Source organism: Hylaeus volcanicus, chromosome 2 (assembly GCF_026283585.1).
Source record: "Hylaeus volcanicus isolate JK05 chromosome 2, UHH_iyHylVolc1.0_haploid, whole genome shotgun sequence".
In the NCBI taxonomy this organism is placed as follows: Eukaryota; Metazoa; Arthropoda; class Insecta; order Hymenoptera; family Colletidae; genus Hylaeus; species Hylaeus volcanicus.
Genome location: NC_071977.1, coordinates 1,525,871 through 1,536,058, shown reverse-complemented (window position 1 = coordinate 1,536,058; position 10,188 = coordinate 1,525,871). Strand labels below are relative to the sequence as shown.

At 39.6% G+C, this 10,188-nt stretch overlaps 2 protein-coding genes across 7 annotated transcripts in view; one reads left to right on the top strand and one right to left on the bottom strand.

Annotated features, from left to right (window-relative positions):
* The window catches only part of LOC128872267 (acetylcholine receptor subunit alpha-like), a 73,178-nt gene extending 67,083 nt beyond the window's left edge, over positions 1-6,095 (top strand). For 4 of the 6 annotated variants that reach the window (XM_054114767.1, XM_054114768.1, XM_054114773.1 and 1 more), the window contains 5 exons: positions 395-531; positions 699-857; positions 1,851-2,033; positions 2,388-2,601; positions 2,714-6,095. In XM_054114767.1, coding sequence (XP_053970742.1) covers positions 395-531; positions 699-857; positions 1,851-2,033; positions 2,388-2,601; positions 2,714-2,911 — 891 coding nt within the window. In that variant the 3' untranslated portion in view covers positions 2,912-6,095. The remainder of the gene's footprint in view (positions 1-394; positions 532-698; positions 858-1,850; positions 2,034-2,387; positions 2,602-2,713) is intronic. The other 2 variants (XM_054114770.1, XM_054114772.1) reach the window with 2 other exon arrangements.
* LOC128872269 (uncharacterized) lies at positions 5,773-9,878 on the bottom strand. Its single transcript, XM_054114777.1, has 6 exons — positions 9,394-9,878; positions 8,946-9,238; positions 8,658-8,801; positions 8,479-8,593; positions 8,211-8,388; positions 5,773-8,143 (listed from the first exon to the last, which is right to left on the bottom strand). The coding sequence occupies exons 1-6, from the start codon at positions 9,604-9,606 to the stop codon at positions 8,016-8,018; spliced, it is 1,071 nt and encodes a 356-aa protein (XP_053970752.1). The 5' UTR covers positions 9,607-9,878; the 3' UTR covers positions 5,773-8,015.
* Between the last annotated feature and the right edge of the window lie 310 nt (positions 9,879-10,188).

Genomic DNA, 10,188 nt, shown 5'->3' with positions numbered 1-10,188 from the left:
CGGCACAGTGGTAGGTGAGAAAGAACTCAACCTACCCGGTACATAGTTTCTCCCCGTTTTCCGTCGCAGGTGTTCGGCGTACAAATGATTCGGCTGACGTTACAAGAAGCAATGGCACGACCTTAACACTCTTCGAAATACAATACTGTGTCATGAGGGAACGAAAGGAACGTTTTGTTCGTCGCACTTAACCTCGAGAGCTCTTCTTTGTCTCTTTGTGGCCGGTTCGCTTCCCTCGAGCATGCCCTTCGAATTCCGAATCGGATCAGAACATTGTCTTCGAACGTTTCACCTTATCCGCTCTATCTTATTATTTTTATTGTTATCGATTCCGTGTTTTCAGACGCGGCGCTCCCGAGACCAGGTTAAAACGATCGATATTTTCCGATTGCAGGTCAGCCTATCAATTTCGATTTTACTGTCGCTGACTGTGTTCTTCCTCCTGCTGGCCGAGATCATCCCGCCCACGTCGCTCGTGGTACCGCTTCTCGGCAAATTCGTCCTTTTCACCATGATCCTAGACACCTTCAGGTACGAACCGATTAATATTAATAACAGAAACTGTGGGAAATGTGTACATAAATGTATACATGATATCGACTTGCGTCAAATGTATACGTAAATGATCCAAAGATCGCCGGGGCCTTTGTTATCCAACTGGTCCGTTATCCGAACGTGTTATCGTTTCCATGTTTCAGTATATGCGTAACGGTGGTAGTCCTCAATGTTCACTTCCGGTCGCCACAGACGCACGTGATGGCGCCGTGGGTCCGTCGCGTTTTTATCCATGTTCTGCCAAGACTACTGGTGATGCGCAGGTATAATACGTCTTCGAAGAGAACCGATTACGATTCCAGGCAAGATATGATTCTACGAGCATTTGGACCAGCCGTTGGGTCTGTGCCAAGCAGCATTAGAACGTTCATTAGTGGCCTCGCGCGTGACGTTAGCGTCACGTCGCGTCTGCAACCATTAGCACAACTACCCACTACTCTCTGTCCGCAGAGCGAATTGAACTTGAATTCACTAAACTCCAGTTTCCCGCCGAGTTGCAAATCAACGGCCCGCTCAAAATCGTCCGACGACCAACGACGTCGTTTAATCTGGTCGCTTTAGATTTCATTTAATCGCGTATCGCGAAACATTCGAGCGCGAAGCATCGAAATCGTATCTCGTAATTTGCACGAAGGCAGAAATGGAAATTCGTCGGATTCGTCTTTTCACCCCTTTTCTTTCGTGCTCGAACATATTCGACTCCCGCACTGGCCACTGTAAACGCTAACACCGACAGTTTGACAGTTCCGTTGAAACGTTCTGCACAGTTCAGCACTACACTACATCGCCTTGCTCAGACCTTGTACACGTTCACTATTTCCAGTAAACGATTACGAGTAAGTCACTGCTTGGTTGCCGTAGTAGTTTCCGATCATTTCTATCACCTGTAAGATACTATATGTAACATTAACGTAGTCCCGATGTAGAACGTAGTTTCTCGCAAGCCTGAAACTTGACACCATAGTAAACTGAATTTTCCATCCTTCAACCGCCATGCATTTTGATCGAATAAGTTGGACAAGTTTTTGCTTGATTCGTTCTCTCACTCGTCTGCTTATTCGTCATGCATCGATAACTTCGTAACATGTACGTAAACCAATCAACTTAGAATATTTAGAAGCTTTTACTTCACTGATCGTCCGCAGCGACATGCTTCATATCTTCAGAATAAATTGCAGCGAGTTTCTATTACACCGTTAGAAAGTTAACTGCGAACTTGGATATTCTTCGTCGCATCGAAAATCGATCCGCTTGCCCCCGGTTAATCGTACTTTTTTTAATTAACTTCCAAACAGGCCGCAGTACCAGATAGACAAACGTGGCATGGGTGGTCATCACGGTCAGCGCGTGATGGTCAGAACGTGCAACGGTCTCGAATTGCGGGACCCGTCTATGTTCGTGGAGACCTCAGCCTCGGAGTTGGTCGAATCCTCCGTTCTGTTCCCGAGTCTCGATTCGCGGGACGAATTACATCCTCGGTACGCAAACGTTATCGAACGTTCAGATCCTGAAATGAATCTTAAACGTTGAGAAATTTGTCTAATTTTTCCCGACTCCTTTCCTCTAGAAAATACTAAACTGGACGTTCAACCATTTGCACTCGAGAGAGACTAGATTTCACGCAGCAATTCTCAAATTGAACGTCCCATTTTCAAAGTCCAAATCTAAGCATAACATTCGTGGCAATGGAATGGCTAAGAAAGCATCTCCGAGTTGCTGGTAGATACCAGAAAAAAAGAGGGCCTCGAGTGCAAATGGTTAAATGAAATCCTCTTCTCTAAGTTTCGAAGCGCATCCAACGCGCGTTTAAGCTGAGGAATTTTGCTCGTCAGGGAATTGGAAGCGGTGAATTTGGGAAGCGCGTGTCGCATTCACGGATCACCAGCGGCCACGGCAGCTCCTCCGCCTCAACTCCCGACGGAGGAAAGCGTGGACGCTCTTTGTAACACGCTTCATCATTGGCATCACTGCCCAGAACTGTACAAGGCCATCGAAGGCATTCGTTTCATTGCCGACCATACGAAGAGGGAAGAAGACTCCACCAGAGTACGTGAGAGTTAAATTCGTTCTATTACTATGTTTAGAACTATATTCTATGTTTTCTACTTGGATCACTGGAATATGCGCACGGTTCTAAGTAGAACATTTTCTGTTCCAGGTGAAGGAAGATTGGAAATACGTTGCGATGGTACTCGACAGGCTGTTCCTGTTGATTTTTACACTAGCCGTGGTTGTCGGTACGGCAGGGATCATACTTCAGGCCCCGACGCTGTACGACGATCGCATTCCAATCGACGTGCGACTCTCCGAGATCGCATCCACCACTGCCAAGCCACACATCGTCACAAGCCTCTGAGAGACAATTGTTAATTTTCGTTACTTCCACGTACAACGCATGCTCACGTACACACAAACATACACACGTACATATAAATATATATAAATACGATACACGTTTCGCAAAGACGCAAGGAACAAATATAAAATGCGTTCGCGTTGACCAGGGACTTTTACGAGAAACACCCAGACCGTACCGTGAATAATTTCGATGTACTTGTACCGTGTACGTTGCACGAACGGTCTGCGTTAACATTGGCAACCGACCATACTTGGTTCTAAAGTGCCATGCTCGAGGCAACATTAATCGACGCGTCAAAGTTCAACTAACGATACAGAAAACGACTCGACGAGCCAATTGTTTGTTGTTTAGAGTATAGCACTGGAGAATTACTGAGATACCGCTACCATCGGAATATTTCTATTTCCTTCGCTTGGGTCAGGTTCCGTTATCGGTGTCGATCTACTAATTTTCGTATCTTAATTGGCGATATACCTCGACAAAGCACGTTACGAAACGTATCGTACAGCTCATTTTGCGATACGATACAGTTTACACGTTTCACGCGAGCAAAACAGCGGTTTCTCGTCCCTGGTGTTAACAGACTGAAAGACTGAAGCCTCGACGAGTCTTCGACTTTTCGGGTGAGTTATAAACGACTAATGGCCAATTAATCGCGATTTGACTGCTCCGCAAGGATTCTCAGAAAATACGCACACGAGCGGCCAGGACACGAAGACATTAAAAAATTAAGGCAGAGAGTTTCGACTCTCCGAGTGTTAACAAAACGGTTGGTTCGATTCAACCTCTGCCTCTACTTTCATTTATCAACTCCTTACTCTTCGTGTAAACTACGTATAACTGTTGTATATACGATCGCTTCCGTATTTGATTTGATTTGATCTGTACAGCTACATTTATGTTGCTCTATTCTTCGACGACACTCGGAGAGTCAACTATGGATCCTAGCGATTACACATGCAAGAAAATTGGATCAAATAAATAGCAAAAACGATAACATTTTTTTTCGAGAACGAAATTGGACAAATTTCTTGATCTCTGGTTTGCGCCGAAAGTTCATTCGCATTGTTGATTTATGGCCTCGTTCTAGCTCCGTAAGCTCTTGTATTATATTCCTATAGTTTCTACCGCATGGTTCGAGACGATTTCACTACCTAAGTAGAAAATTAAATCGAGTAATAGTTCCAGAGAGCAAGAAATATATTCCTCGACAGAGATTGGAAGCAACCGCTTTCCAGTACGTGGTTTTATTGTTGATAATGCAGATGAAGCAAGAGATATAAAGTTTAAACACAAGGTATTAAGAGTATAGAAACGAACAAATTGTCGAAACACGTACACAATGTATTTAGAATTAATATGGAAAGATCTAAAGATGTTCGATTTTATGCCGCTACAATTGTGATTCTTCGTACTCGTTTAACGAATTACGCTCGTGTTTATCGTCGAGAACGATCGATGCCATTAGACCGCGCTGAGTACGAGTTTCGAAGCAAAATTAAACTGTAATATTGTATAGTGTGATATTAATTTATTCTTGAAGCATAAAACGCGAGCGGAACTAATGATCGATCGATCTCGAGGGGCACCACGAGAAATTCGATGGATCACGCTGAAGTAGTCTCGCGGTCGCGTTGTACAGAGAGAAAGAAAATCGCGTACATGGGACCGAAGCGTTATATTTTACATTTGGGGTTTTTAAATGGGTTTTACAACGACGATCGACGTTGAATCGACTGAGACGTGACAAGGCGACGACTGCTATAACATGTATTAAAACCGGTAACGAGAACGGATCCGCGATCATAAATGTAGGTGGCATTTAATTCAACGAAGCCTGTTGCAGACTCAGGATGACAGAAAGATAATATCGAGCCGTTTCCGAAACCTACATCGAGCCTGTAACAATGGGGCCATATTTTCACAAAAATAAATAGAAACGAAAAAAAAGGAAAGAGGAACGACGGCGCGCGCGTCACCGATCGAAACTACAAATTCTAAATATCTGCATCTACGCGAAGGCGCAGAATATGTGAAACTAAAGAGGAAAGACACGGGTTGGGCCTAAGAAATATTAACCGACTCAAATTTTATTGCTCATGTAATACGTATATATGTTTGTAATAAGGTAACTTTCGTAACCGTATTCGTTCCAGCACCATCGACGAACCGCGAACGTTTATTAGAAATTTTACACCGCGTGCACGAGAAAGGAAGAAGACGAGGACAAAACTAGAAACACGTAATTGTTTGTTGTACGATCGCGTTCCAATAATTTATTGTCTTCCTGAGGTATGAAATTACAATTTACTTTCGACGGGCAGATAAATCACATGTTTTATTGATTCGCTGCTGCCCTCGCCAAATAAAAGAAAGAAAGAAAAAAACACAAAAAAAAATGTACCAAAAAAAAAAGAACAACAGAAAAAACGAGTAGAGTCTGATTGGTAAGTTGCTAGTTAAGTATATGTGAGTAGCCACGATATATCTTAAAAGCAAACCAACGATCCGTCGTATAAGACGTCGATTTCGTCTTTAATTGGTATTCTTCGGCCACAGATCGTAGAGCTTTTCGATACGTTTTAAACATTTTTTACGCGTGACTCTTTTTAGTCGATGAACTAATGGATAACGTACATTATCAGAGCCCTGTGGTTGTTAACGTTTGTAACGTGCAAGCATTTTGCTTGGAACGAGAAAATTAAGAATCAGGTTGCGTTTAATATAGAGCGAATCACCGAAATACTCGGGGGTTATAATAATCGAGAACTTCACCGAGAACGATATGTAAGTAAATCGGAAGTGTTCGGGGTACCGATATGGTTGCAGTGAAATAGAATTATAAACATTTGAAGAAGCTCCTGATAAGGTAGCATCACGAACCATTTTATTTTATAACAAAAATTAGAATGCCATATACATAAAGATATTATATTTAACAACAACAACAAAATCTGTTCATCTCGTTCGTCAAAATTTTAAACACAAGCATCCGATTCCGAAACGAAGAAATAATAAAAGAACAAAAAAAGCAGCTTGTCATTGTGATCATCGCACCGGTGTGAATTTTACACGTGGACATTGTTTCCTTCCATCTTTCGTCCTTTATTTTTTCGTCGTTTGAGAGAGCGTGAATGTGTGAGAAGGTCATTAAAGAAACTCAAAAAAAAAAAAAAATAAAGGAAAAACTGATTACACGTTATTACGGAAGTGAGCGCAGTGATAGTTATTCGACGTAAGTTAAATACAATTTAACAATATACATATATATAAATATTACAAATAACCATTACACACACGATAAAATAATATGGCAAGATATTTTGTGAGTGTGTCTATAAGTTCGATTATAAAACTTACGTAATAAAACAAACGGTTGTCTATCGTTCGCGAGAGGCCATCGAGAATGTTGTTCTCGGAGGATGGAATTTTATAAACGGTGTTGAACTTTTAACGGTCGTCATTCACATGAAAAGGCCTTATTCAGCACTTGGATTCACAACGCATTCAGGGAGAGAAGTGTTGCTGTATTAAACGTAGTTTTAATCATCGCAGCGAGTAATCGGGTTTTGTGTAGCGCACAATCGATCGACGTTATTATTAAATGTTTTACCATCGATTCAATTCTGTACCGTCACCTTTTACAAAGTTTCGTTTGTTCGTACGATGTAACTTCTCAGACAAATTTTCGGAACTGGGACGAGCATGATTTTTTTAGATTATTAACTGGTAATCGTTTGAGAAGCTCTGTACTGCGCGAGGTACAATTTCCTCGTGCAAAAAAAAAAAAAAAAGAAAGAAAGAAGAGAACGATATGTAACTTTTTAATTACAAGGAACGAGGTGCATTGATGCATTCGCTAGAACATAGAATGCCCCTGCATTTAGACAATGTCGTAAAAGTAAGGTCGCTTGAATAATTTTAATATTAATTATTATCGGGTTAGGAAATGGTATTATGCGTTTGTGTAATACAACTTGTTACGTATAAGTTTCTAAACCGAATGTTTTAACAATTTTTAGAAGTACGATTCCATCGAGGCGTATACACTTCCGGCGTATTAAATACAACTTTATTCCAACCATATTCGTTTATAATATTTTTCATTAAACTGTATAACATCGTGGAACAATTCAGCCTAAATACATGTACTATATTTTATTGACACAGTCCAGAATGATCGGAAATAAAACTTTATATATCTAGGAATAACGTGTCACATGAATCACGTTTCTTTATTATAACGGATACGAGCAATGTTTCGATTTCTTACAATTTTAGTTTAAACCCCACTTTTAACCTGTAATATTCTTTCTTCGCTTTAATTTCGTGAATTGCTTCTAAATCTTTTTATTTACTGTCCCAGATAGGTTATCTATCGGTTAATCTATGTCGTATTACAATGTACCTACGCTTAATCCGTAAGCAATTTTGACATCAAGCGAAATAGCATCGGCGTGTTCTCTATTCGCTTTGTAGATATACATATTGTGCCTCTAGCTTAATGTTTAAAAGATAAGAAACAAAACTATATGCGAGCTAATTGTACTACACTCATCCTGCATTATCACAAAACGTAAAGTCATTTTCCGAGCGAAGATTTTATGAATGAATTCATATGAAAATAATCGTTAACCATTTGAAGTTAAATTAATAATCAACGTGTCAACCGTATAAAATACTGTTTTTATCCACCTACCCTAATACGAATGCATGCTTCGTAATCTCGATTGTAATGTTACCGTGATATCGTGCCAATCACGAAATCCTCAACTGAAGGTTTGTGTAAAACGCGACGGATATTAATCGTGACATGTACCGTTAACTTATAAGCGTGTATGCGATGGAACTTTCTACATATACAGGTATACATCTATCCAATTCTCAAATAAATTTGATTTTTGTATTAAACAAAATTTTGTGCAGATTTTCATTAATTACATCCCGTTCGTATTCTTAAATTGATCGCGTTTAACATTTTTCTTCTACATAAATTCATTTGAAGATATTATAGGAACTATAAATAAATCTCATTTACTGTCTTTCCTTACCGATACATAAGGAGCTGCAATTTTTTAATACTGACTGTATAATTTTGTAATTATTGATCTCTCTCTTCTTCGTTCTCCACTTGCGTTTTTTCCGTTTCAGCAGAATCAATCGTCAATTCGGAATCATTCTGCTTTGCTTGTCTAATTTTTTTCAATTTTTTCTTAATAGCTACCGCACCTTTATTTTAAAATCATTATTAACATTAAAATTTTCGTAGATAAGTTTAACGCTCCGGCATACTTACAGAGCATAGTTTGCCATAGTTCAGTCTTCTTTGATGTCTTATTAACTAACTTTCTTAAAGAATCTCTATGTCGCTTTTGAATTCCCGCAAGTACGATTGCTTCACGCGTTGGACGGGGAAATAAACAAATTTCGAGCCAGTACGTAGCTTTAGCACATCCCAAAAGTCTTAGCCACACCTATACATTAAATCTTAATTTAAGTAAAAATTGTTTTCTACGAAACAAAAAAACACTTTGAATTAAGATCAACGTGTACAATATTATTACCGAATCTATACATTCTGCTGTAAACCACAGCCATAAGCCAAGCTCTGCTCGGGTGTAAGTAGTCTTTTCCAGTCGTAACATCAATTTAGGTACAAATAGTACATATAAATATATCCTAAAAATAATATTTATCAGAAAAAATACTTCATTAAATTTTTTTTCAAATTCAATGTACTAACCATCCAAGGCAATGAACGAAGAAAAATAGTTTGGCTAACTTTCTTCCTCTGAAGTGGAATACACACAATAGAATTCGACAAATATTTATTACAATAGTGTCAATTGCTTTATAAAATAAGAAGGTGCTTACTACTGTACACCATCTGTAAAAGAACAAGTGAACTACAGAACTTAAAGATACTCTATGAGACTAAAGGAAACAGTGAAATGATTAAACAAAGTGTTAAGAAATGTCTAGACAAACGAGGTAATATCAGTTGGCTCTATTAAAATGGAAGCTTCTTTACTTTTCCTGATATGGATTCATGACGAATGACGCAAATAGCAAGTTTGCCCAGCCTTTCGACCAAGCTCCATGACAGAATATCTCTACTCCTGCCCGATGAAAATAAAAGCTTTTATGCAGAATGACACCCAGCTCTTCGTGCGTCACCTCCCGTCCTTCAGAGAAGAAGTTTATTGTCTTGATTGTAGACGACTTTAGATAACAAATGCTACCAAAGCAAAATCCACAATTCCACACAGCCTCGATTATTCTACTCCTCTGCACCAATGGTATTCGCATACGTCGAAGTAGCGACTGTGTTAATAAATGAAATCAAAAGTACCAAATGAAGGCTTGTTATTCTTTATCTGCACTCTTTGCCAATAAGCCAAAGAAACACAATCGATAAGTTCATTAATTAACATAACAAAACAACGTGGAAGTTCGAAATATCGAAATAGAAAACGTACATTAAGGCACTTTTCATACATCAGGTACAAAATCACCCAAAGCAGAATCGAGTATCCAAGAAGTACGTCAGCCTTTTTTATTTTCGTGTCAATTAAATGTTGCACGTTGAACGTTTCTTTATCCCACAAATTCGATACCATCGGTGTAAACTGTGAAACGTCAAGAAACGAGTGCAGGCCGATGGCCCAGCTGTTCGTAACCTCTTCCAACATTTTCAACTTTTCAATCTCAGACTTTGCGTGAATATAAGTCTTTCGGTTTGCGTAAATCGTTAATCTGGTATAATTAATTGTTGCGTGAGTATCGATTTATTCAATGACAGAAGTAAAATCTAATGACAATGAAAAATACACTAGAGCTTTTCATCTACAACCGAACTGACAAAAACACTAGTAATGGTTGCCGCATATCGGGGGCATCCCTGCGCCTACGGGATGACGACCGAACCAACAAACTAGCTAGCTGGTTGCATTTCAAAAGGGGCATACTCCGCGCCGACATATTATTAGTGGCAACTAAACTTTCGTTCAATTTTTGAGACCTTCCGACAATTCCAAAAACCTTCTTTCATCTCCAAACACCTCCTAACAATTCCTGGCACCACCTGACCCCTCCTAATACCTCCTGAAATCTCCTAACAACTCCTGACACCTCCTGACAACTCCTAACATCTTCTAACATCTCCTAACACTTTCTAACATTTTCTAACATGTCCTAACACCTTCTGACATCTCCTAACACCTCCTAACATCTCCTAACACCTCCTAACATTTCCTAACACCTCCCAACACTTC